Below are 27,085 nucleotides of genomic sequence, written 5' to 3' on the forward strand. Positions count from 1 at the left end.
TTTCAGTAATTATGTTGCTAGTGGTAGTATTGGCATTATTTCAAGAATCTGTATAATGTGAAATGAAAAGCAAATAAGTGATTTTTTTTTTGTGGTGCAAAGTTCTATCATATACTACCATTGAGAACCACAAATCTTGGTATAGAAGAAAGAATAGAGATAACTGAAGGGGGTGGTGCGTGTTGATATATGAGTTGATAGGAGGTACCAGTGTTGGTATCTGAGATAAGAGAAGCTAGCAGCTGGTGCTGTGGTGTAGTGGGTAAAGCTGTCGCCTGCAGTGCCAGCATCCCATACGGGCACTGGTTCGAGACTTGGCTGCTCCACTTCCGATCCAACTCTGCTATGGCCTGGGAAAGCAGTAGAAGATGCCCAAGTGCTTGGGCCCCTGCAGCGCCAATGTGGGAGACTAGGAAGAAGCTCCTGGCTTCTGAATGGCCCATCTCCAGCCCTTGTGGCCATTTGGGGAGTGGACCACCAGATGGAAGACCTGTCTCTGCCTCTGCCTCTCTCTAAACTACCTTTCAAATAAATAATAAGTCTTTAAAAAGAAAAAAGAATAATGTAAATATGCAATCCTAGGAGTTCTTTAAAATAACGTATTCTCCTTTCCCTACAAACAATAACAACAAAACCAGACAGAAAGAAGAAATTAATACAGAAAACATGACGTGGCAAAAATAATAAAAGACATACTTGACTGATGAAATCAACTTAATTGTCAATGGAAAACTCTGGTCAGGAAAAAGAACATAAAAATAAAATATTAGAAATAAGAAAAATAACAAATTCTAAGAATATTATGAGCCTGTACATTGAAAATCCAAGAGAATTAGATGATTTTTTTTTAATGGACCGCTTTCATCAGACATAAAGAACAGGAAATTTCTGTGTTTATTTCAGAGTACAGAAACAAAATTACAGAAAGTAACTCCTTTACTTCAAGAGGGTCGTTCCGGCCCTGTATACCAACACCTAGCAGTTCCAGAAAGTCTAGCTCACACTCAAGCCGTGCAATCTTTAGGCTGACTGTTCACCATTCCTGGCAGAAAATTGGAGGAAGGAAGACAGAATCCGGGTATTTCTTGCCCTGTCTGGTACTTCCTGTGTGAAGGAGCCTTGGCTGGTTGTGGCTCTCCTTCAAGTCCTTCCTTGGGGTGGACGAGGGACGTGAGCGCCTCCGGTGACTAGCCTGCTGCACGTGCTAGCCCTTGTGAGTCTTCCTTGAGCCTTGCCTGCGTTTTGTAAGGAGTCCCTTTGACAGTAAAGCCTCTGTAAATTAGCCTAATGTACACTTAAAGTGTATAGTAGGGGCTTACTTATTTTTGGTATATATTAGATGCTAATATGGCACCTATGTTAGATTTCCTGAGTGTGATCATTGTACTGTAGTTATGGAAGAATGCCTTGTTCTTAGGAGTTAACGTGCCACAGTTCTTTGAAGTAAAGTGTCCTGAGATGAGTGAGTAAATTTCAAATGGAACAACAAAAGAAAATATGTATATGTGTGTATAAGCAGAAACAAAGCAAATATGTCAGTTTTGGTAAGTCAATCTGTGTTTTGGCATATGAGTGAGTGTTTGCTTTTATTGCTACAGCTTACTGGTATCATTAAAAATCTCAAACTAAAAAGTTGGGAGACAATGTTCCCAACAACAAGAAATGAAATGTTTACATTATGGATTAAACAGCTTTATTAGTAACAGGAAATATCAAATACTAGCATTTGAATGAACAGATCACTAAAAGAAGCATAACAGAAAACCCTTGAAAAAGAATCCTTGACCTCAGTCATAAAGAAATGCAACTTTAAATGAGCTGCCAGTGTCCATCAAAGTAGCAAAGATTCCAAAAGTGATCATGCCCAGTCCTGATGGGGATGCAGCAAACTGAACACATGGTGTGGTGTTCAGCCTGGCAGTACTTTTGAAAGCACGGCAGTCTAATTTAAATGAACTAAATCTAAAGAGGTAGCAGGATATTGAGTAACGTTGTATGTATAATAAGCATACACACTGCAGTGTTGTTAATAATAACAAAAAACATTTAAATGCCATCAGTTAGGGTGTGGTTTTACCATATAGTAGGCTACTGTTTTAACTATTAAACACAGAAGTTAATACATTGATATGGAATGATATCCCTGATCATTATATTAAAATATAAGCAGATTAGAAAAAAATATCCTCCCCATTAAAGTAAAATCACCACATTTTATGGCATCGGCGGCACCGGCACCCTGGGTCCTAGTCCCTGTTGGGGTGCCGTTTTCTGTCCCAGTTGCTCCTCTTCCAGTCCAGCTCTCTGCTGTGGCCCAGGAGTGCAGTGGAGGATGGCCCAAGTGCTTGGGTCCTGCACCCGCATGGGAGACCAGGAGGAAACACCTGGCTCCTGGCTTCAGATCGGTGTGGCGCGCCGCCCGCAGTGCGCCAGCTATAGTGGCCATTTAGGGGGTGAACCAACGGAAGAAGACCTTTCTTTCTGTCTCTCTCACTGTCTAACTCTGCCTCTCAAAAAAAAAAAAAAAAAAAAAATTCTGGTTCACTGAGAGCAAAAAAAAAAATAGCAAAATTATGGAAAGTGGGGGCATTTACTTGCTATTTTTGGATTTCTTTTTTTTTTAAAGAGGTAAAAGTCTCCATAGAAAAATGTAACTAAATTTTATTTTGAAAGTCTACTAATTTTCCTTTCAGATAATTTCTCTGTATGCTGCTTCGTTGTTATGGTTAAAGAAACTCACCGTGCTCTTTTGTATTTTGTCTCCAGAGCAGTGGGAAGAGTTCTGTGCTGGAAAGCCTAGTGGGGAGGGACCTGCTGCCCAGAGGCACTGGCATTGTCACCCGGAGGCCTCTCATTCTGCAGCTGGTCCACGTGTCACCAGAAGACAAACGAAAAACAAGCGGAGAAGAAAATGGTAAATTTCAGAGTTAGGATGCAGATTGTTTGATAACTCTTTCCTTTTTGGTCTATTCTTAAAAATGTCTGAGTTGATTAGGCAATTAGAAATTAATGCCTATAGCAAAATCAGAAGTCCCACAAAGAGAAGTTAGAATGCATCTTTTTCAGAGTTAAAAAAGAAGTTTCTGTTTTTGTTTCTTTGAAAGGCCGTGAGTAAAGTTACTAAGAATGGTCCTTGTTTGTGTAATTGAACTTAGTAAACAGGAACCAGTTATTTTAAAGAAAAAGTTTTTAATTCTGTTTTGAAGTGTTGTAAAGTTTTTTATTTTACGTTATACCACTGATTGTTTTTTTCCTTGATTTATAATGTAAGTCATTTAGATTGTTGTCTGAAGTTTCCATTTTAAATAAAATTTTTTTGTTTGGCATCCTTACCTTCTATTTTCAGGTCTTGGCATGTACCTGCTAATTTTGATTCTTTTGCCCATGAATATAGGATGAATGAATATTGCTTATAGAAGGAGACTTTAATTTTAAGATCGTTTTTAGTTTTTATCCTCCTTCTCTTGCTGAGGTCTAACTATATAGCACTTACTACTTTGATTTTTAAAGATCTGCCGCTCTACTGTGTTCAGTATTAGTCTCCAGCTAACCTTTCTTAAGGTCCCTTTAGTGGACTCTGAACAGAAAGGATGGAGAATGGAAATAATGCGTGTTTTCCTTTAATGCAGATTTTAAGTTGTTTATTAAATGTATATCCTTTATTAATCATACTTGTATTACTGGTGTTTGAAATGTTTACTGAGAGTAAAATATTTAATCTTCCTGTTTAGTTCAGTGTTTGGCTCATATTTTGTTTCTTAAGTCTGTAAAATAGTTCTAATTATTAAATGAATTTTGCAGCAGAATACTGTGTGTTTCTTTCTTTAAAACTTTTTTTTTTAAAGATTTCTATGTATTATTTGAGAGGTAGAGTTACAGACAGAGTGGGAGAGATAGAAAGAAAGGTCTTCCATCCACTGGTTCACTCCCCAGTTGGCCACAACAGCTGGAGCTGAGCCGATCTGAGGCCAGGAGCTTCTTATGGGTCTCCCACGTGGGTGCAGTGCTTGGGCCATCTTGCACTGCTTTCCATAAACAGTGGAGCTGGATCGAAGGAAGAATAGCCAGGACACGCACCGGCGCCCATAGGTGATGCCATTGCTGCAGGCAGAGGCTTAGCCTGCTATGCTGCAGCACTGGCCCCTACTGTGTCTTTATCTACAGAGATCTTCTTTCAATGTAGTTCTTTTTTAGAAAAAAATAAACATTTATTTTCATTTTACTTGAAGGCAAAAAGAGCAAGCTAGCTTATACTGGTTCATTCTCCGAATGCCTCCGGCAGCTGTGGGCTGAGCCAAGCCAATTCCAGGAGCATTGACCTCAATCTGGGTCTGCCATGTGGATCTCAGGGATCTAACCCCTTAGGTCATCATCTCTTGTCCCCCAGGGTGTACACTACCAGGAAGCTGGAGTCAGAAGCAGTGTCATGGTCAAATCCAGGCACTCCAGTATGGCATGCCAGCATCCTACACAGCGTCTTAACTGCTGCTGTGCCAAATGCCTTCCCCTCTTTGCCATTTCATTATACTTACATTCTTTAAAAAAAAAAAAAAAAGATTTATTTATTTGAAAGAGTTACAGAGAGAGGTAGAGACAGAGAGGTCTTCCATCCGCTGGTTCACTCCCCAAATGGCCTCAATGGCTATAGCTGAGCCGATCCGAAGCCAAGAGCCAGGAGCTTTCCCCAGGTCTCCCATGTGAGTGCAGGGGCTCAGAGACTTGGCCTGTCCTCCGCGGCTTTCCCAGGAGCAGTAGCACATTAGCTGGGAATTGGATTGGAAGTAGAGCAGCTAGAACTTGAACTGGTGCCCATATGGGATGCTGGCACTGCGGGCCAGGGCTTTAATCCATTGCAACATAGCACTGGCCCCCATTCTACTTATATTCTTATTTAAAATGGGATGATAGTGTTGACAACATTGAAGTTGCTTTAATTTCTGTATCTGATTTATTTCTTCATTTATTATAGGAGCTCTGGGTTGTGATGGCTTGATTTTTTTAAATTTTTATTTATTTATTTATTTATTTATTTATTTTTGACAGGCAGAGTGGACAGTGAGAGAGACAGAGAGAAAGGTCTTCCTTTTCCGTTGGTTCACCCCCCAATGGCCGCTGCAGCCGGCACACCATGCTGATCCGAAGCCAGGAGCCAGCTGCTTCTCCTGGTCTCCCATGCGGGTGCAGGGCCGAAGGACCTGGGCCATCCTTCACTGCCTTCCTGGGCCACAGCAGAGAGCTGGACTGGAAGAGGGGCAACCAGGACAAAATCCGGCGCCCGACCGGGACTAGAACCCTGTGTGCCGGCGCCGCAGGCGGAGGATTAGCCTATTGAGCCGCGGTGCCTGTGATTTTTTTTTTTTTTAAAGGGAACATCTATTATGACTCTAAAACATTAATCACTGAAGCAAGTTAATAATGTAGATAGTAACAAGGACTGTTTCGTGTAGACTGCTGGAGAATATGTAGAACTTTTAATTATGTTGGGTAGCTTCTTGGTATGTTATTCATCACTTTGCATTTCTGTAATATTTATTTTTGAAATCTTGAACCTTAAATTTAGTCTTCTTGGTTTCACCTGTGGTTCAGCTTCAGAGAGAACAGACGAACACTTTCTAAATTTAATCCTTCATGATTTCTTTTAAACAAACTTACTGAACACCTTAACTAAGACTTAAGAAACTGTATGGTATAAAATCTTTTTGTTAAATTTTTGTCCTGCAGCAAGCAGGACTGGGTCAGGGTGAAGCCAGGAACTAGGAACTCAAGCTAGGTTTCTCACGGGGTGGCAGGGACCCAAGTACTTGGGCCGTTACTACTGCCTGTCAGGCTCTGCATTAGCAAGAAGCTGAATTAGAAGTGGCGATGGGGCTTGAACCCCGGCACTCTGGCATCAGATGCAGTGTCTTAGCTGCTACGCCAAATACCTGCTACCAAGTCTCTTAACTTGTCATTGTCTTCAGTCCCTTCGAAGGCTAGATGATATCCTGTGTCTCAGAAGCTATTTGCAGATATGGGTAGTTTCCTTAGTACATTTCAGCTGTTACTGTTTGCTCCTTGTTGTGTGTCCCCTGTGTTTTGTTGACGTCTGTCCTTGATGGTCAGTAAATCTGCAGATCTTCACCTGTCTATGATTTCTTTTGTCAAGCTTAGTGCTTATTGTATGTATCGTTCTACATGAGTATGCACACATGCATGTGAGTATGTGTGTATATGTACTTACCTTGCTTAAAATCATAACTCAGGTATCCAGAATACAAAATAGTTTTCATAAATCTAAGCGCTGAATTTCATGTGATTTTTTTTTTTTTTTCTAGGCTATGTCCTTAACTTCTTGTCAGAGCCGCTCTACCCTTGGGATAGTTTTAACTTACCTTAAATAATTCTAACCTAGAGGAAATTCGGAATCATTAGTCAGCTAAAAGAGTGAGAACTGACAGCCTAACAGTGGGAAAGAAGGGAGGAAAAAGAAGCAGATGTAAGGACTTCAGAAAACAAAAAAATCAGTCACTAACCATTTTGTATGGGGGTTTACAGCCTGTGAGGGCTTTGTGATTTAAAGGCCCAAGTTACCAGTAATAGGCTAAGAGCAGTACATTCTGAGAAGCAGAAATGAAATCCATTGCAGATATGTCCATCCAAATTACCTAAAATATGCTAGTGTTCAGTTATGAGGAAAATTTATGGGCGTTTTTCATTCTTCCAGGTACATAGGATACATTGAGGTGTCAGTATGTAGATTTATGGTATTCTCAGCTTGTCCTCCACTTCTAGTGTAAAAGAATTTTCAGTTAAATGCTTATTAAAGACAAAATGAAACTGTTTTAGAGTTGGATGGTGGTTTAGTTTGAACCTCACAATTATCTTTCACATTTTGTTAAGAAATAATGAAGCATTTCTCAGATTTCCTTTAAGACAAAATTCAAGAGTGATGTTGATGAGAGGTTGACATTGTGCTTTTTTTAGTATAGCTCTGGACAATGTCCATGGAAACTTGGAACAGTTGCAGGAATTGTGTTTATTTTTGGAAGAGAAAGTTTGTTTAAAGCAAGTTTTAATTTTTTAATATAAATATTTATGCTTTATAGGATAATGCTTACAAATCTGGGTGTAATTTGAATATTTGTTCCCATGCAGTTGAGTTACCTAATTGTAAAAGCCATCTCCCAAAAGGCAGTAAGAACATAGAGTTGGTCTTCACTGCTTGGAGGGCTGTGCTGTAGTCTCGAAGTAGTGGACTCCCTCTGGATTTAATGTACAAAGGGGGGAACATTCGCTTTCTGTGGTGGCTTGTTAAGTTCATTATGTATTTCAAAGAAAATACCCTCATTAAAGCTCAGCATAGCTAACGGAGTCTGTACTGGCGTATACTTATCAACTCTTAAGGCCTTCGAAGATTTCCTTAGTATACTTTACAGACTCTTTTTATTGGGAAATTTGTGTTTTTCCACAGTAGGTTATCAGCTGTCTCGGGCAAAATTTTAATTTTTTAAAAAAGATTTATTTATTTATTTATTTGAAAGAGGGAGGGTGAGACAGAGATCTTTCATCTGCTGGTTCACATCCAAAGTGGCTATAATGGTTCAAGCTGAAACCAGCATATTGGAACTCCATCCAGATTTCCCATATGGGTGACAGGAACCCAGGTACTTGGGCCATCTGCTGCTGCCTTCACAGGCACATAGCAGGGGAGCTGGATCAGAAGCGCAACAGCCGGGACTTGAACCAGTACTCTGATAGTGGATGCTGACACTGCAAGCAGTGGCTTAACCTGCTGCCGCTCCACAGTGGTCCCAGACAAAATTTGTAGTAAATGAACTTGTAAATTCATTTGTATCAGAGTTAGAAACAGTGGTGACATAATTAATTAGAAGGGATAATGTGCTTTCTGTCAATGTTAAAAGTAAATTATAACACTATGCTTTGTTTACATCACTTAAAATACTATATAATTGTCTAATTTTAGCTACAAAGTTTGAATAACTGAATGCTGTGTGCATTTGAAGTGTGATCAGGTTTTTGCACATTTAATTTTTTAAAAAGGTTTAACACTTTAGGGATAAGCACTAAACTCACCATTCTGTGCTGTTTCTCTTTAACTACAGACCCTGCTACATGGAAAAACTCGAGACACCTTTCTAAAGGTTTCCTTTCTCCACTTGTTTTTGGCTCTTTCTCTCTCCTGCCTGCATGTGTGCTATGTACTCTTACAGGCTGTGTGCATTTTTTTTCTTCATTTTTATTTGCCTATCCACATTGATTGCAGGTTTTAGTGGTTCTTGCTATCTTTTTGGCATTGCATCAAAATGGAAGCTTTTATGGTGGTGAATGTAATTTATTTTATTTTTATTTTTTAAAAAATATGCTTGTGAAGTCAGGCCTTTTTTATGACAAGGTAAATTAAAAAAACATCCTTTTGCTATGGAGTGCCTGCCTTTGTGAGTTCTGTTCACCCATATTACTCCAGTCCTCCAGACTTCCTGGAAGAAGGTACTAAGCGTCAAGTAGGTGAGCATTTTACTTGGAAAAAGGATCCAGTTTTATTTACCTTTGTTCCACCAGAGAATTGAACCCCAATATGTAAATAGGTGAATATCTTACAGTCATTTTTATTTCTATTTCAGGTAGCTTATTTGCTTAATAAGCTATTATTATACTTAATCACTAAGACTTTCAACTTCTCTGAATTTGGCAAAAGCAACATAGTTGGGGAGGAAAAGTTAAGTTCTGTTTGAACAACTAGACATGTCTAGCTTCTCTGGGAAAGGAGAATGACACTTGCTCCCCAAGTTTAAGCCCACCTCACACAGTGCAGATGTTGTCCTTTCTTCTGCCAAGTGCTGCAGGAACAGAACTCTGGTCGACACCTGATGGAGGTGACATCTCCGTACGGTGCAGATTCCAGGGTTTTGTTTTCTTTTTCTTGTCCTCCGTTTCCCTTCTTTCCTTTCTCCAGTTTTAAGGGAAAACAGTCTTTTTTTATAGATTTTTTTTTAATTTATTTGACAGGTAGAATTATAGACAGTGAGAGAGAGAGACAGAGGGAGAAAGGTCTTCTTGCCGTTGGTTCACTCCCCAAATGTCCACTACAGCTGGCGCTGTGCCTATCAGAAGCCAGGAGCCAAGTGCATCTTCCTGGTCTCCCATGTGGGTGCAGGGCCCAAGCACTTGGGCCATCCTCCACTGCCCTCCTGGGCCACAGCAGAGAGCTGGACTGGAAGAGGAGCAATCGGGACTAGAACTGGCGCCCATATGGGATGCTGGCGCCTCAGGCGGAGGATTAACCAAGTGAGCCACAGCGCAGGCTGGGGAAAACAGTCTTGACCTTGAGGCAAAATGACCGTGAAAGGCTTCTTGTTTACAAAGCTGCTAGCTCCCTACTAGTGAGAGAGCTCTTTAAAGGAGTAATAAATTTTGCCTTTATAGATAACCAAGAGGAAACCAAATTTAATTGAAAAACCACCCGTTTCACTCACATGCTGAAATTTTTCCTTGTGTGGTATTTACAAGGTGTAATATACTTGCACACCACTCACTGGGATTCTTTATTTTTCTTCTTAGCCGATATCTACTTTAGTACTTCCATCACATAAACTGCTATTGCATATAGATGTGTAAAGACTATACCTTTTACTGTAATACAGTTATTCAAGCAAAAATGAAGAGAAGTAGAGACTTTCATTCATGAATTCTGGATTTCAACTGGTGGGAAGACTTGTGAGTGACTCTACCCGAAATTGGTTATTGAAATGATAATTTTTAAATATGAAAAATATAATTTAGCAGTTCTTAAAATTCTTGTTAGTTTGCAGTTGATGGCAAAATAGAAACAGGTAACAGTTTATTGTGTTGCTGACTAATGATAAAAAGCAATTTCCACAGTTTCCAATAAATAAGTTTTTCTTTTTCCAGGGGTAGAAGCAGAAGAATGGGGTAAATTTCTTCACACCAAAAATAAGGTAATCACACAAGAATATATAATGAAGAAATACCATGTTTGCATAGTAGTTGATCATTTAATTTCTTACTGGTGGTATGTTCTGTTATTTTGAAGCAACTGTTTCTTGTGAAATAATTCTTAGCAACATTGCTAATCATAGTAATTTATTTGGAAAATAAACTTTAATTAAGCTCAGTTATCTCAAATTTGGAGATTGTTAACTGTTGTGGAACCAGGCAGCTTTGGGAAAATGATAAAAATATGAATTTGTTTACTAATTCTCTGAAGTAAATCAACTGATATCCTACAAATACATTATGGGTATCCCCTTTCCCCACATAAAAACCTTTGATTTTCAATATTGGGCTTTTTCTTCCAATAATTTTGTAGCTTTACACAGATTTTGATGAAATTCGACAAGAAATTGAAAATGAAACAGAAAGAATTTCAGGAAATAATAAGGTATGCATTGTTTTTTAGAGCTGGGGCATAAACATCTGTCAATATTTAATTGAGGGTATTCTGTATATAATGTATGAAGGGCATTATAAATTCATGGTGCTGGACCCTGAAATAAGTGGATGATTTCCACTAATAGATAAAAACTTTGCTTATAGTCCTTGTTGTTTCTTAGAGCTTTTATATAAATCACATATTTTATCTAGGAGTTTATTTTTTACTCTATCTTACACATACAACTTTGTGATTTTGTAATTGTTCTACTTAATACTGCCGTAGTACATTCTCTGTTTCTGATGGATGGATTGTACTGTAACTCAGGGGGTACTATGTAGTTTATGAGATGAATGTATTTTTGAAGAACTCTTAGTAAGCTTAGACTTGTGAAAACAAGCGGAGAAAAATCAAGTAGTTTTTACAGTAAAAATGAAAAGTAGTACACTACCAGTGGATTGCTTTCTTTTTTCCAAGACTGAAAATCTAAAATAGGGGGAGGCCTTGTGGTGCAGTGGGTTAAGCTGCTGCCTTTAGCTTCCGCATCTCATATGGTCTCTGAGTTGAGTCCTGGTTGCTCTACCTCTGATCCTGCTAAAAGTGCCTGGGAGAGTGGGAGGATGGCCTGAGTGTTTGGGCCCCTCCCCCAAAGTGGGCACCCCAGATTAAGCTACTGGCTTCAGCCTGACCAAGCTTCCACCATTGGGGCCATATAGGGGAGTGAACCAGCTGATGGAAGATCTGTCTGTAACTCTGCCTTTCACATAAATAAAATCTTAAAAGATGAGGGGACTGGCCCTGTGGCGTAGTAGGCTAAGCCTCTGCCTGCGGCCAAGCATCCCATATGGACACAGGTTCTAGTTCCAGCGGCTAGTTTTCTGATCCAGCTCCCTGCTATGGCCTGGGAAAGTAGTAGAAGAGGGTGCGAGTGCTTGGGTCCCTGCACCCAAGTGGGAGACCTGGGAGAAACTCCTGGCTCCTGATTGTTGGGCCAGCCATTGTGGTTATTTGGGGAGTGAACCAGCGGATAAAAGATCTTTCTCTCTGTTTCTCCCTCTCTCTGTCTGTAACTCTATCTCAAATAAATAAATAAAAAATCTTAAAAAAAAAAAAAAACCAACCTGGAATGGGCATTTGATGCAGTGATTAAGGATCACATTGTGCAGAAGTATAACAAGTGGCTGAAAGTTGGATTACCTTGTCCTCAGTCCTGTAATTATGTCAGAGATAATTTTGGCTTCTTTGACATTATTAATCATAACACCAGCCTGAATGTCTCTCCTATGATCCCAGTATATTTACTGAGTTCAGTAAAATTGGTGGTGATTTTACACAGTGCTAGAGATTAGAGACTGTGAAACCGTGGTGATTCAGAAGTGAGTTTTTAGTGACACTAAATTGAATGTAATGAAAAATTGGGTCTTTATACCTACAAGATATTTAATTTATTCAGAGGATATAATTTACTTATTTAATAGGCTTTTTCATCCAGAGTCTGAAAGACGAAATGTTTGCCATTCTCAAATCTCTGAAAAATCTCCTTTCCTAAATTAGGTTTGTAATAAAGTAAATGATGCTTGATCTTAGGTAATTTTATATGACTGAATATATAAATGATTTCATATGCCTAGTATGTAGCCCTGAAGGATTTAAAATGTCCATGAGATTGGAGTTGTAAAGGCATTTGGGCAAGTCTTTGTACTGGACATGATAAGGAGTGCCATGGCCATGAAGATCCTGAGAAACATACAACCCAGGTAGTGACCCTGAATCACTTCTGCACAGTGGGGCATTTAAAATGGAAAAGTAGTTCAGAGTAATCTAAAACAATCGTAACTCCATAGGGAACTCAGAGTAATGGATGCTCAAAAAACCTTCTGGGGAAATTAAAATGTTCAGTGGGTTAAAGAGGGGAAGTTTACAGTGGATAAATAGACAAGAGGACAGATTAAAGGATAAGAGAGTAGGTACCAAGACAAGGTAGGAACATCTCAGTGTCTATTTCCCTTTTGTGTGATTTGAGAGGCAGAGAGAGAGGGCGAGAGCAGGTGAGCCACCTTCCACTAGTTCGCTCCTCACATACTGCGGTAATGGGGCCAGAGCCAGGGACAGGCTGAAGCCAGGTCGCTACAGGCTCTTGAAGCTAGGAGCCAGACTCAGTTCAGGCCTCCTACCTGGGTAGCTGGAACCCAGTCACTTGTGCTGTCCTTGCTGCCTTTCAGGGTCTGTGTTAGCAGGGAGCCAGAGTCAGCTGCCAGAGCTGGAAACTGAACCAGGCACTCCATGGACATCCTAACCAGAGTCTAATCACTAGGCCAAATGCCTGCCTCTTAGGTATCTTAATATCTGGCTAACTCAGTCCTAAAATGTATAAAGGGCCCATGGTGAAAAGGAGGGGGGAGTCTGTAATAATCTAAATCTAGTCTACAGAAGAAAAAATTAAAGGTGATCTCTCACCATCCGAATTTTGACTTTTAATTCAGGGCCCTAATGATTCAGGTACATTTTTTTTTTCTGTCCAACATTTATGTTTATTAAAAAGTGACAAAACCCGTACAAGAAACATAAAATCACAAATTGCTCATGACTCACACAGTAATCTGGAGAGCCATCATCACCTCGGACCCTCTCTCTGCTGTGGCTGAGTCCCCTTCCTCTCCTTGGCCTCTTCCTGCAGTACCTCCCCTTTTCTTAGATTTCACCTTGGGGGCCCAGTGCTGTGCCAGAGCAGCTGTTCCAGTCTCAGCAACCCCACTTCCATTCCAGCTCCCTACTAATGCCCCTGGGAAAGCAGCAGATGGCCCAAGTGCTCAGGCCCATGCACCCAAGGGGGAGACCTGGAAAAAGCTCCTGGCTTCAGCCTGGCCCAGTCCAGGCCGTCATGGCCATATGGAGAGTTAACCAGCATCATGATAGAAGACCTCTCACTCTCTGTCTCTCCCTGTCTCTAACTCTGTAACTCTGCTTTTCAAGTAGGTAAAATAAATCTTTAATTTTTTTTTTTTTTTTTACCTTAAGTTTAGCATCCCTGTGAAGGGCGCTCAGAGGGAAGCAGTCTGGTAGAATAAATTGGGGAATGGCATTTCCTCTAACTCCGTGTATCCAGCTGTACAGGTTTCTGTTCCCCTGGGTCATTTTCACAGCTTCAAGGTGTGTGTTCATGCTGGCATCTGCACCCATGGTTGTTCCATGGACCTGTGTCCCATTCTTCAGTGCAGTGGTTACACTTTCATCACTCAGTTTCACCAAAAATCCCACAAGCTTCATCCAAGCAGCACAGTCCCCCTCTCAGTTCAGTAATGGAGAGAATGCAACCACCTTGGACAGACTGGGCACATGAGTGGCCTGGAACGTGTACTCCAGGGGCTCTGGACGAGGACTTGGAGCACTGTGGATAGACATGGAAGCACCAGCCCAGATGTATTTCCTTAGAAATTTCTTATCACACTAGTGTTGCCACTTGATATTCAAAGATCAAGAACCGAATTGATCCCTTCCCCCTTTTTGTAGCACAAGAAACAACCTCACTATGCAATAACCCTTTCAAAAATTGCGTATTTTCATTTTATTTACAAGACAGAGAAACAGATGTAGATCTTTGATGTATTGGTTCACTCCTCAAATGCCTGCAACAGCTAGTAGGAGCCCGAAATTCAGTCTGGTTCTCCCACATGGGTGGCAGGGATCCATCACCTGCTGCCTCCCAGGGTGCACATTAGCAGGGAGCTGGATGCTTGAACTAGGTAATTAGATATGGGATACAGATGTCCCAAGCGATTTGATTTAACCACCTTTCCAAATGTCCGCCCACCCGCCCATCTGCCCCATCAAATTTAATTGAATAATTTACCTGTGTTTCCTTGTCTGAACCTCTGGCACCTCTTAAATTTGGATAGTGAGAAATATGTTGTTTTGTTCAGCACTGTATTAAACATATTTAAGAAATGATACATGCTTAGAATCAAGAGAAAAGAAAGCAAACTACAGGGGAAATAAATTGTTCTTATTATTGGTATGGGGTTCAGTAGTATTATAACCCAGCTGACTTATGTCCCATGTATTTCAACAGGTTTAGATTTTTAAAACGTTTTATAGATTGTGATGTAATACATTTTTAAAAAGATATAATGTTTGCTTGAAATGAGATTTACTACAGTATTGCATTCTTCATTGAATTGTTAATATAATTTTAATATATATTTTACTTTTAGGGAGTAAGCCCTGAACCAATTCATCTTAAGATCTTTTCACCCAACGTTGTCAATTTGACACTTGTGGATTTGCCAGGAATGACCAAGGTAAGGAGTCATTGTTACTCATTGTGATTTTTGGTTATGTTAATTTTTGCTTGAAACATTGTGGTTTTTCCCTAACCCCGGGTGAGAATAACCAGCTTCTTTTTGCAGTCACACTTACCTGTTAGAAGCATTTGATAGAGCTGAGCCTTCCTTGAAACACTCTCTCTACTTGGCTTCCAGGATACCATACTCTTCCGGTTTATCTCCAAGCTCACTGGCCACTTCTTTCAGTCTCTTTTGTTGATTTCTTCTCATCTCCCCGTTGTCTGAACAGTGAGTGCCCCATAGCTCAGTTTTTGGACTCCGTCCCCTACATGATTTCTTCAGATCTTGTGGCTTTAAAATACTTAAGGTTCTATATGTTGATGGCATTCAAGTATCTCCAGATATTTGTATATCTGTCTGCTTGACAGATAAAAAGCTACTTCAAAAAGTTTGTAGAAAATGTGTATTAAGAAAAACTGCACATCGATTTGAAAAACTTACACACCAAAGTAACATTTTAAATTCCATGTTCATGAACTTTTTGAAGTACCCTTGTACACTTAAGTGTCTTGTAAGTGTTATAGATCTGACAAGTTGGATACCAAATTCCTAGATTTGACCCTTTTTTAATCTTCTCCCCTCTCAATAAATGACAACTCCCTTCTACCAATTGCTTAGCCAAAATTTGTAGTCATCCTTATGCTTTTTATTCTGCATTACACTTCCTGTCAGCATGCCCTCTTTGCTGTCCTCACCTGTACAGGACACCCAGAACGCTACTGTGTCTCATTAGACCAGTGTCAATTCACCTGGTTTGGTTGGTACAACAAGCAAATAAATAACAGCTCTTTCTCATTATCTGCCTGTTCTTAACTAAGCAGCCAGAGTGATGGTATTAAACATTAGACTGTGTCCGTCCTCGCTAAAAATTCGCCCCAGTAGCCTCCCATTCCACTCAGAGTAGGAGCCCGAGTTCTTACAGAAATCTAAGTGTCTATTTGGTGTCTCCATACTCTTCTTCTGACTCTTGCTCCATGCTGCTGCCTGCTGTCACCCCGCCTGGGACTTCCTTCCCCAGACACCTGCGTGTGCCCTTCCCTTTCCACCTTCACTTTCTGTCATTCTCTCAAAGGTAACAACCCAGTTTCAGATCATCCCTGCAGAGTCTACGTTGTATTTTTTATAGCCCATTCTACCACCTGGATACTATGAGTATTTGTAATCACTACAACACAGGTTTATGAAGGCAGAACGGTTGGTCTGTTTTAGATTCACTGCTGTATTGTACTCTGACATGTCGAAAAGGACCCGAAGCATGGTAGGCCATCAGTAGACCCTGGATAACTGAATGGAGTTGTCTCTCAGGCAGTTAGCACTGACTAGTCCTTCACATGGGATCATGTTGGTCAACTTTGGATACTTGCAATAGTTAAATTTTGCTGTTTCACACATTAACCAAATTCATGCATACCCCTGTAGTATCAATTTCATTATGTTAACAGTTTGCAAATAGAGAAATAACCTGTAATTTGTGAATTAATGACGGGGGGGGGGTTGCTGAGTTGATTTTATTATTAGTTCCTTGCTCATCTCTGTTTGGTTTAGGTGCCTGTAGGTGATCAACCTAAGGATATTGAGCTTCAGATCCGAGAGCTCATTCTTCGTTTCATCAGCAATCCCAATTCCATTATTCTCGCTGTCACTGCTGCTAATACAGATATGGCGACATCAGAGGCCCTGAAAATTTCAAGAGAGGTAGATCCAGACGGTAAGGACAGGTGTTAATATTTAATTAGATGCTTGATTGACAATGATAAATCTCAGGAAAGGAATTTCTATTTTTAAAAGGAATATTTCCAGTTATTAATACAGAGTTTAAAAAAGGAATGCTTTCCTACTTTGCTTATAATTTCAAATAGAAATTCTGATGAAAAATAAGTTTGTCAAGTTGCTGTACAGGCTAGGCAAAAATAATTCACATAATGTCTGTATCTTTAATGGTTACCTTTTATTTGAGAAGTGGACAGAGAGAGAGCGTCCCATCCACTGGTTCACTCCTCACATGCCTGCACTGGGTGAGACTCAGCCAGGCTGAAGCAGCGAGCTGGGAACTCAGTCCAGGTCTTCCACGTGGGTGGTAAGAATTCAGCTATCCCCAGGTGTGAATTAGCAGGAAGCTGGAGTAGAGCTGGGACTGGTAGCCAGGCAGAGATACGGCAAGTGTCCCAGCTGCATCTTAACTGTTAGATCAGATTCCTACCCCTAATGACTTTAAATAATAAAATGCCTTTAAAACAAAAAGTTTCCTAAGAGGTATAAATATAATGATTTAGGTTTATGAATGGCTTTTTTTTTAAAATATTTATTTATTTGCAGGAGAGATTTATCTTCCATTTGGTTTACTCCCCAAATGGCTGCAACAATTGGAATTGGACTTATCCAAAGCCAGAAGCCAGAAGCTTCACCTGGGTCTCCCACAGGGGTTTTAGGGGCCCAAATACTTGGTCCATCTTCCACTGTTTTCCCAGGCATGATAGCAGGGAGCTGGAATGGAAATGGAGCGGCCGAGACTCAGAACTGGCACCCATGTGGGATGCTGGCATTGCCGGTGGCAGCTTTACCAACTAGCTCAACTCCAGCCTTCAATGCTGACATTTTTTAAAAAGCTTTTTTTTTTTTTTTTTTTTTAATTTGGGAGACAGCAGCGGCAAGAGAGAGGAGAGAAAGAGAAAGATCCTCCATCATTGGCACAGTCCTCAGATGCTTGCAAGAGCTACGACTGGGCCATGCTGGAACTAGGCACCAGGAACTCCATCCTGGTCTCCACCTGGGTGGCAAACACTCAAGTACTAAAGCCATCAGCTGCCTTCCAGACTGATTAGCAAGAAGGTGCATTGGAAGAGAGGGGCTGGTGCCGTGGCAAAGTTGGGTTAAGCTTCCGCTGACATCCCCTTTAGGAGTGCCGGTTTGAATCCTGGCCTGCTCCACTTCTGATCCAGCTCTCTGCTGTGTACCTAGAAAGGCAAAAGATAGCCAGAATACTCAGGCCCCTGCCAACCATGTGAAGACAAGAACAGAATTTCGGGCTCCTGGCTTCAGCCTGACTGTTGGTGACCAGCAGATCTCTCTTTGACACACTGCCTTTCAAATAATAAGTGATCTTGAAAAAGAAAAAAGAGGAGGAGGTGGTAGAACTTGATGCTACACATTCTGACAGGGGACATGAGCATCGCAAGCAGCAGCTTAACCTGGTGTACCCTAACATTTGTTCCTGGATGGTTGACTTTTTTTTTTTTTTTTTTTTTTAAAGATTTGAAAGAATTAGAAAAGAAGGAGAGGCAGAGAGAGAGAGGTCTACCATCTGCTGGTGCACTCCCCAGTTGGCCACAATGGGCTGGAGTTGCACCAGTCAGAAGCCAGGAGCTTCTTCTGGGTCTCCCACGTGGGTGCAGGGGCCCAAGGACCTGAGCCATCCTCCACTGCTCTCCCAGGCCACAGCAGAGAGCTGGATTGGAAAAGGAGCAGCCGGGACTAGAACCGGCGCCAATATGGGATGCCGGTGCCGCAGGCGTTGGATTAACCCACCACGCCACAGAGCCGACCCTGAATTAGCACTTTTAAACTGACCCTTTCACCACAGATATGGTCATACTTCTGATCTGGTAATTGTCAATCTGGAAATACATAGTTAACAATAGTATTATTTACAGTATCAAAAAATTAAACCAAGGGCCGGTGTTGTGGTGCAGCAGGCAGAGCCACTGCCTGTAATGCTGGCACTTCTCATCCAGCTCACTGCCACTCATGTAGGATACCTGGATGGAGTTCCAGGCTCCTGGCCGCGGTTTGACCTATTCCAGGCTGTTGTGGCCACTTGGGGAGTGAACAAGCAGATGGAAGCTCGCTCGCTCTCTCCTTGTTTCCCTTTTCTTTCTGTAACTCTGTCTTTCAAATAAATAAAAAAAATTAAATTAACCTAATATGGCCGTCGTAGGACTGAGGAATTGATAATGAAGTTTAGGAAGGGTGCTTGTTACTGAAAAATGCCCTATGTAAAACCTCATACTGTGAGCAGTTAGAACTCTTGTATATTGCTGGAGCAGGTGGTATAGCCGCTTTAGGAAACCGTGTGGCAATTTCTGTGAAGTTTTAGTTCAACAATCTGATTCTTGGTATTTACCTGTGTTAAATGAGAACCTGTGTTCATTTAAAAGCTAGTATGCAAATATGCATGGAAGCTGTATTTATAATTTCTAGAAACTAGACATATCTCCCAAGTGGGGAGCTAATAACCAAAATCACAGTACATCCATGCAATGAAGCACTCCTCAGCAATAAAAAGAATGAACTACCGATACAGCAACACAGGTGACTCTCAACTGCGTTATGCTGAACAAAACAGCCATAGTCAAAGGCTGTGTGCTATATGATTGCATTATAGAGCATTCTAGAAAAAGGTTAGGCATGGATAACAGGTTTGATTGGTTAGTACAAGAACATTTGAGGGGCAGTAAAACTGCTTTGTCTTGAGGTGTTGGTGACACACCTGTTTGCATTTGTCAGAACTCAACTATACACCAACACAGTAAACTCTGAACATACTCTAGAAATACATATAAGAAAGTCTGTCCTAAAAGGTAATACAGAATTATATGGGCAAACAAATTTTTATATTGTACGTTTCAAATTATAGTGCTTGTAAGCAAAGGTTATAAAAGGATTACTAAAATGATGACAGATTAAAGTGGAATTGTAGATGAGAATTTTTTGTGATTAATAATACTTAGTGGCTTTATTTAATGGATTAATTTCTCGGTTTTTTTTTTTTTTTTTTTTTTTTTTTTTTTTTTTTTTGCATTTATCAGGTCGCAGAACCCTAGCTGTAATCACTAAACTTGATCTCATGGATGCAGGCACTGATGCCATGGATGTATTGATGGGAAGGGTTATTCCGGTTAAACTTGGAATAATTGGAGTAGTAAACAGGTTAGCATTCAAAAATGCAATAAGAATTGCAGTACTATCATTTTAAAGCAAGCCTACATTTCTAAAACGGGTCAGAAATGTGATATTGTTTTATTTTCCCCTCCTTTTACTATACTGTTGGCATTGCTAAAGAATTGATTGCTCTAAAGGGAAAAGCTTCCTCTAGATATTTATAATGGAAAATATTTTCTAAACAAAGCATCACAAAATGGAAGACAGTTTAATAGCCAGACTTGAAGAGTTGTTGCCTGTTAAGTTCAGTTATGTATGAGAAGGGCACTGGGCAAGGAAAAAAAGTGTTACCAGTTTGTTCCCAATGAGGACAAAATTTAAGGTGGAAGGATGTGAATAAATTCATTTAACTCCTACCACTAGGATTAGATTGGATTTTGTATAATTGCCAGGATATTATTTAGAGCAATTTTTATTAAAAGTATCCTATTATAAATAGCTAGTTTTAATAATTATAGAGAAGGAAACTATTATGAAGTGTCTAGGTTTTAGACACTCTGAGCATTTTCCAAATGGTGTCCCTTTGAACTCTCGCAGCACTCTGTGAGGTGGGTGTTGCTGTCTACTTTATAATCAGAACACTCAGGTTACATATTTGCCAAAGGAAAATGGCTAGTGAAGAGTAGAGCTGGATTTAGATGATGCTCTTAGCCCGAAGTCTTTACATGGTAGGTAATCTTGAGACATGGCTGCTGTTCCCAATCCTTGTACAAACCAGATGGATATGTAATATGGGTTTAAATGACTCCTAACCTCTGTGGGTCTTAAGCTTTTTTTTTTTTTTTTTTTTTTTTTTTTGCTAAGCAATACCTAAGATCTATTGCTGTTGTCTACTTATTCACATATCTTTCCGCCTTATCCCTACTCACCTCCCCATCCGTCTGCTCCCCATTCCAACTTCCCTTTCAGGCAAGCGGTTGGCATAATACTGTTGGTTACATTTATAGATGATCACTCTTCAATTTGAATTAATTATTTTTGGTATTAGTTACCTGTCCATGGATGAAATACACAGTTGATTAAGATACATTTCCATTTTTGTGCCTGTACTGCTCTTGGCTGCCGTTAATAATGAGGCTTATGCATGCACCAGTTGCTGTAAGTCACATGGTCTGAATCCTGGCTTGTTGTAAAATAGGGTGGTACCTATCACGAGAAATGATTCTGAGAATTAAATAGAATAACCCATGTCATGTATCAGGGAGCAAAGCCTAGTGTTAACATTACTGTCATCCCTTTCATCATAAAACAGGATGAGAGGACAACAGTTGACTTGACTTGAATAGTTTTGTTGTTTTTCAACTCTAGGAGCCAGCTAGACATTAACAATAAGAAGAGTGTAACTGACTCAATCCGTGATGAATATGCTTTTCTTCAAAAGAAATACCCGTCTCTGGCCAATAGAAACGGGACAAAGTATCTTGCCAGGACTCTGAACAGGTAACATTTTTTTACCTTTTGCAAATGAGATGTTCTTGTTTTGCCAATAGGTACTTGAGATTTACAAAGCATTTTCAGTTCCCTGCATTTCCATCCTGGGTTCCTTATGGTTTCACTTTTGGTTTCTGTGTAATAGGTTCTTGGAAATCAGACGTCTCTATTTTTATTTTTATTGGGATGGCAGACATTAAATCGTCCTGTACTCTAGAACACTTAAGTGAATTTTAAATGTTGTAATTATGACATTTTTGATGAGTTCTGATTATTTTGATGATTATAGGATAGAACTAGATAGCATATGACTGAATTTCAGGGACTGAATTAAAGTATCTAATTTTCACATCATCCTTTTTAAATTTAGAATGTCTTCTGTTTCTATTCATAGTAGAAATAATTTAAGTTGTAGGTGTAGGGACTAGAAGATTTTTCTAGACGATTTACAAATGACTGAAGTGAAAGTCACTTCTTTTACTTAAATCTTTTCCCTAAATTAAAGGCTTAGGTATCTGGATCCTAGGAATACTGATTTTCACTATATTGGCTACCCATGGCAGAAGTTAAGTCAATGAAACCCAAATTAAATAGGTAGCTTTGGATCGAATAGCTTACTTTCTTTGTGGTAAATGCAATAATATGAAAATAATTTGCTTATTTAAAGTATATATTTGGTTCTCTAGCATTTGGTATAATTTGATTGGTCAAAGGCAAATTTAAAAGGAATGACCAAAACAGCTTCCTTTGTGCCACTTTTTTTCAGACTAAGTATTTATTACCCTAATCTAAGACTGCAGTATTTCCTGCGCATGTGAAATAGGAAAAATCTAGAAGAGTGTTTTCATCCTGTTCTCACACAGCAGAGGATGCTTCTGACATGAGATCTGTGGTTTTCTCCCCAGTACACTAAATACTCAGTTCTCCGGTGGATTCTAGCTGGGTATCTTCTAATTTAATTCAGTCTGACACTGCTTCCCTAGAGACAGCATCACACGCCTTTGCTGGGTGCTCAGTCCCAGAAGGCTGCCTGCACTTGAGACACTAGTGGAAGCACGGGCTGCGGCCTGTGCATCTGACCGATGGGCTATGAACTGGGTTTTCCGTGATCTTAGCAAGTTTGATTTGAGGATGGGGACATTGAGCTTGATTAGGTGGTAAAATTATAATTATATATATTAATATATATCTCGAAAACGGCATATCATATATATGGTCAGCTTTATAAATAGTTATAAGGCATACAACATATGTGGGCAGTTTTATAAACCCTAAAATGTATTTCTACACATTTTTTAAAGGATATTAGAAAAGATAAAAACGAACAGCCAGACGGAAGAGATGCACAGGGCAAGGCCTGTGGGAAAGGGCCTGAAGCTCCCGTGCCCTCTCTGGGCACATCATGCTCAGAAAGCTCCATGTGTTCATCTGCCCACAAGCTTCACGTGCTCTGTCCTTTTTGTTTTTCTGGAAGCTGCATCCACACACATGGTTGATCACATTATTGGCTATTGTGGGAATGAGCTCAACCCTCAGCCTCTGTCCTCTCCCCAGAGTTTGGAGAGTGGGGCTGACCACTGCTCCTTCCTGCCTTGGGCTTTCTCGTGACCAGCCCCCATCCTGAAGCTCTCCGGGGGCCCCGGCCACAAGTCATCTGATTCCTATACAGAAACACTCATGGCTCTGGAGATTCCAAGGATTTTAGGAGATGAGTGCCAGGAAATGTTCAGAAAAGCTAAATACATACTTTGTAACACTACACCTGCCAAGACAAATGATTTAACGAGTTTTTCCCAATGTTTGCATTTTAACAGTAAGACTTGTTTGGGGCTTCATAATACACACTCACACTTTAAAATCCTCTCTCTGATGTTTGTTAGGCTGCTGATGCATCACATCCGAGATTGCTTGCCAGAGCTGAAAACAAGAATAAACGTTCTAGCTGCTCAGTACCAGTCTCTCCTGAACAGCTATGGGGAGCCTGTGGATGACAAAAGTGCTACTTTACTCCAGCTTATTACCAAATTTGCCACAGAATACTGTAACACTATTGAAGGAACAGCAAAATATATTGAAACTTCAGAGCTGTAAGTAAGACATTTTTCTGTAGATTTGGGTACCTGGATTGCTGGATCCTTTTGTTTGTTTGTTCAAGTGACATTTAACTCAGATTATCTGACTACTAAGCTAGCAAACAGGAAGACCATTTTGTAGAAATGATAAAATGCACCCTTCACCTCACCTTACTTACCTCACTACAGCACGGCAAGAAAATGGACATTGGAACAATCCATGGCACTTAGACTTCACGTTACACTCACACATCTGTGTGTGTGTGGTTCTGTGTCCATTTTGTGACGCAGATGGTCTGTCACATGAGTTAACTCCAGAAACAGAGTATTTAACAGATAAAGTACTGAATGGTTATTTCATATATGCCATATAGAAGGAAATGAATATTATCACAGTAGGTCTAAGCAACAGTGGGTAAGGCAGGTTGAGGTAACATGAGGCCTGATTAGGTGGCGACAGTATAATTATTTTAAGTATTTAAATACAGCTTATAAAATATACATATCTCAAAAGTGCACACGTTTATGGACAGTTTGGTAAACAGGTGATCAGTTATCTGTCCACCTAATCAAGGTTTAGGATGCTGATGAGACCATTTATCTTTGTCTCAGGACTGGGAGAGCACCATACTTGTGACGTTTGAGTTGGCGCTGAGTGGTGTGGGAAGGTGGGAAGGAGAGGGTGTTTTGGGCTGGACAGCAGTAGTGCAGATGCATTTGGAGGACAGCGTGCATGTGATGGACACAGAGGCAGTGAGGCTCTTGTCAATTTGTAGAACTTCCATAGCTGTTGAAAAATATAACTGTCTTAGAGTAGTGATCCACTTATTAGAAGTGCAAGGTTGGCAGCAGAGAGACTGGTTACTGGTATTTTTAACCATTTTTAAGGGCGCAGTACAGTAGCATTAACATGTTCATAATGTTGTATAACCATCCCTAGTATCTGTTTGCATCATTTCTTACCACCTCAGCAGTGGTTGCATATCTGCTAAGCCACTGCTCCCCATTCTTCCCCAGTTCCTAGAGAACTCTAACTCTGGGTCTTGATTTGCCTGTTCTACATAAAGCACATAATCAAAATCAGACTATCATTTTATGCTTGGCTTGTTTCAGTTAGCATAATGTTGGACTACTAGTACATTTTGCCTAACTACTGTTAATAAAAAAAAAGAACTGCCTAGCCCTGAACACAGAGAGGGAGGGATGGTTTGGAGACACACAATGAAGGTATTTGTAGAATCAGCTAGACTTGAGTCAAGCACAGGAGAATAACGTGCGCAGGACTGAGGTCAAGAGAGTTAATCGTCTAGAGCAGAAATGGGCAGATGACAGCACACCAGTTAAGGGTGATGTTTACATTGTAGAGATGTAGACACTGTCAGTGGAGAAGTGGAGTGACAGGGGCGTATTTGGCGACATGAGAACATTACACAGACCTCAGATTTCAGTGTTCCTGAGTCTCGTTGGAACAGGGCCATGTTGATGTGCAGTACTCTCTGTAGCTGCTTTTGTGCTGAATGGCAGAGGTAACCAGTTGCCACAGCCCAAAACTTCCAAAATCTGCACCATGGGGCCTTTTAAGGAAAAAGTTACCAACCTCTACTCCAGATGGTCTGCCAGCGGACACAAGGCAGCTTCCGGTGCTTAGAGAGCTTACAGGCTAGTTGAAGACAAGGAGGACAGAGACAAGGTGTACAGCCATGCTTAACTGATGGTTTATGTCAGCACAGTCATAATATATATGTGTATTTATGTACACTTTTCAGGAAATGATTGTTTTTCCAATGAAAAAAATTCAGGGTAACTCCAAATTGAGAACCTGTGGAGATGGGAAGGAACTAAGTATAAATGTTTATCTGAGTCTTTCTTAGAAAGGAAGGCATTTGTTTTTTTAAATTTTTTTTATTTGACAGGTGGAGTTATAGACAGAGAGACAGAGAGAAAGTTCTACCTTCCATTGGTTCCACTCCCCAAATGGCTGCTATGGCCGGTACTGCACCGATCCGAAGCCAGGAGCCTCTTCCTGGTCTCCCATGTGGGTGCAGGGCCCAAGCACTTGGGCCATCTTCCACTGCCCTCCCGGTCCACAGCAGAGAGCTGGACTGGAAGAGGAACAACCGGGACTAGAACCCGGCGCCCATATGGGATGCTGGCACTGCAGGCGGAGGATTAACCAAGTGAGCCATGGTGCCGGCCCCAGAAAGGAAGGCATTTTAAAAAATATTTATTTGAAAGGCTTAGTGGCAGAGAGACAGATATCTTCTGTTTGCTGGTTCACTCCCTAAATGGCTGCAACAGCTGGGGCTGGGCCAGGCTGAATCCAGGAATCTGGAACTCCATCTGGTCTCTCACAAGGGTGGCAGGCATCCAAGTATGGGGCCCATAATCTGCTGCCTTCGCAGGTCCATTAGCAGAAAGCTGGAGCAGAACTGGAGTAGCTGGTACTCAGACCAGCACTCCCATGCGGGATACAGGCATTCCTGGTGACAGTCAGCCCCTGTGCTACAATGCCTGCCCCTAGATGAGTTGTTTAAGCTTTAAAACTTACAGAAGACTTTTAACTTGCAGCTTCTTTAAAGTAATGCTAAAAATAAATAAATAAATATACTTGATTGCCTTTCAGATGTGGTGGTGCTAGAATTTGTTATATCTTCCATGAGACTTTTGGGCGAACCTTAGAATCTGTTGACCCACTGGGTGGCCTTAACACTATTGACATTTTGACTGCGATCAGAAATGCTACTGTGAGTATGCTTTTTATCTTGTAAAAATCAAGTTAAAGCTTTTTAAAAGCCGTACATGAAAATGAATTTACAGTGCGCTACTTTGCTCTTTCACTGGAAATTAAGAAGCCCTTTGAACGAAACATACCACACGTGATTATTCCTTAACCTTTGGGAAGAGCTGAAATTGCATGTGCTGTAATAAAAGCTCTACGTTCATTTCCTCAGGGTCCTCGTCCTGCTTTGTTTGTGCCTGAAGTTTCCTTTGAGTTGCTGGTCAAGCGGCAGATCAAGCGTCTGGAGGAGCCCAGCCTGCGCTGCGTGGAGCTGGTCCACGAGGAGATGCAGCGGATCATCCAGCACTGCAGCAACTACAGCACGCAGGTAGCCGCCGGGCGGCCGGGGAGCGGCCGGGGAGCGGGTGCGGGGCAGCAAAGCTCTAAGATGGGCTCAGAGCTAAGGTCTGAAAGTGTTGTGAAACGGTACTCTTAAATGTGATTTCCAAATCCAGTCCATCACAATCAGTGTCATTTCAATGCATATTCTTACATGTAACTTCCAGATTCAGCACTTCAGTGATTAATTTCCCACTAAAGGACATCAGTGGTTATGTTGTCCTTGCTTCCATCATAAACAGGAACTGCTGCGGTTTCCTAAACTTCATGATGCCATCGTTGAAGTGGTGACTTGTCTTCTGCGTAAGAGGCTGCCTGTTACAAATGAAATGGTGAGCTACTGCGTCATAAATCATCAGTTGTAATCAATACTAGTAAAAGTTTAAATTTTAGTTTGGCTGCTTTGTTTATACAAAAATTTGGTTTTATTGCAGTTTAGATCTAAGTAATTTGTGAGGGAAAAGTGAGTTTCGTATTTAAAAGGAACACATTTTCAATAATTCTTCTAAGAAGTGCATTTTTTTGGTGTTTTAATCATTTTTGGCTTGCATCCACAAGTTTTCATGAGACTGAATAGCTTTACTGTATTATGCAGTGGCACTGCTTTGGTTTTTAAGATTTTATTTATTTGAGAGGCAGTTACAGGAGAGGGAGAGACACAAGGAGAGCTCTTCCATGTGCTGGTTCACTCCCCAGATGGCCCAGCAGCTGCAGCTGGGCCTGTCCAAACCCAGGAGCTTCTTCCGGGTCTCCCACACGGGGGAAGGAGTCCAAGGGCCTGGGCCATTGCACT

At 40.7% G+C, this 27,085-nt stretch overlaps 1 protein-coding gene and 1 long non-coding RNA gene across 9 annotated transcripts in view; one reads left to right on the plus strand and one right to left on the minus strand.

The window, feature by feature from the left end:
- Window positions 1-27,085, plus strand: part of DNM1L (dynamin 1L) — a 52,400-nt gene that overhangs the window by 16,361 nt on the left and 8,954 nt on the right. For 4 of the 8 annotated variants that reach the window (XM_008259414.5, XM_008259415.5, XM_008259412.5 and 1 more), the window contains exons 2-13: window positions 2,767-2,914; window positions 8,103-8,141; window positions 9,910-9,956; window positions 10,328-10,399; window positions 14,602-14,688; window positions 16,279-16,441; window positions 19,539-19,659; window positions 20,980-21,111; window positions 22,983-23,189; window positions 25,798-25,918; window positions 26,126-26,281; window positions 26,535-26,624. In XM_008259414.5, coding sequence (XP_008257636.1) covers window positions 2,767-2,914; window positions 8,103-8,141; window positions 9,910-9,956; window positions 10,328-10,399; window positions 14,602-14,688; window positions 16,279-16,441; window positions 19,539-19,659; window positions 20,980-21,111; window positions 22,983-23,189; window positions 25,798-25,918; window positions 26,126-26,281; window positions 26,535-26,624 — 1,383 coding nt within the window. The remainder of the gene's footprint in view (window positions 1-2,766; window positions 2,915-8,102; window positions 8,142-9,909; window positions 9,957-10,327; window positions 10,400-14,601; window positions 14,689-16,278; window positions 16,442-19,538; window positions 19,660-20,979; window positions 21,112-22,982; window positions 23,190-25,797; window positions 25,919-26,125; window positions 26,282-26,534; window positions 26,625-27,085) is intronic. The other 4 variants (XM_008259413.5, XM_008259410.5, XM_008259411.5 and 1 more) reach the window with 1 other exon arrangement.
- LOC138843901 (uncharacterized) lies at window positions 13,384-15,125 on the minus strand. The gene is made up of 3 exons (XR_011379066.2): window positions 14,807-15,125; window positions 14,241-14,312; window positions 13,384-13,778 (listed from the first exon to the last, which is right to left on the minus strand). It is a non-coding gene; the product is annotated as an uncharacterized LOC138843901 (long non-coding RNA).

This window comes from Oryctolagus cuniculus, chromosome 9 (genome assembly GCF_051225735.1).
Source record: "Oryctolagus cuniculus isolate XC-2025 breed Fujian yellow rabbit chromosome 9, ASM5122573v1, whole genome shotgun sequence".
NCBI classification, from domain to species: domain Eukaryota; kingdom Metazoa; phylum Chordata; class Mammalia; order Lagomorpha; family Leporidae; genus Oryctolagus; species Oryctolagus cuniculus.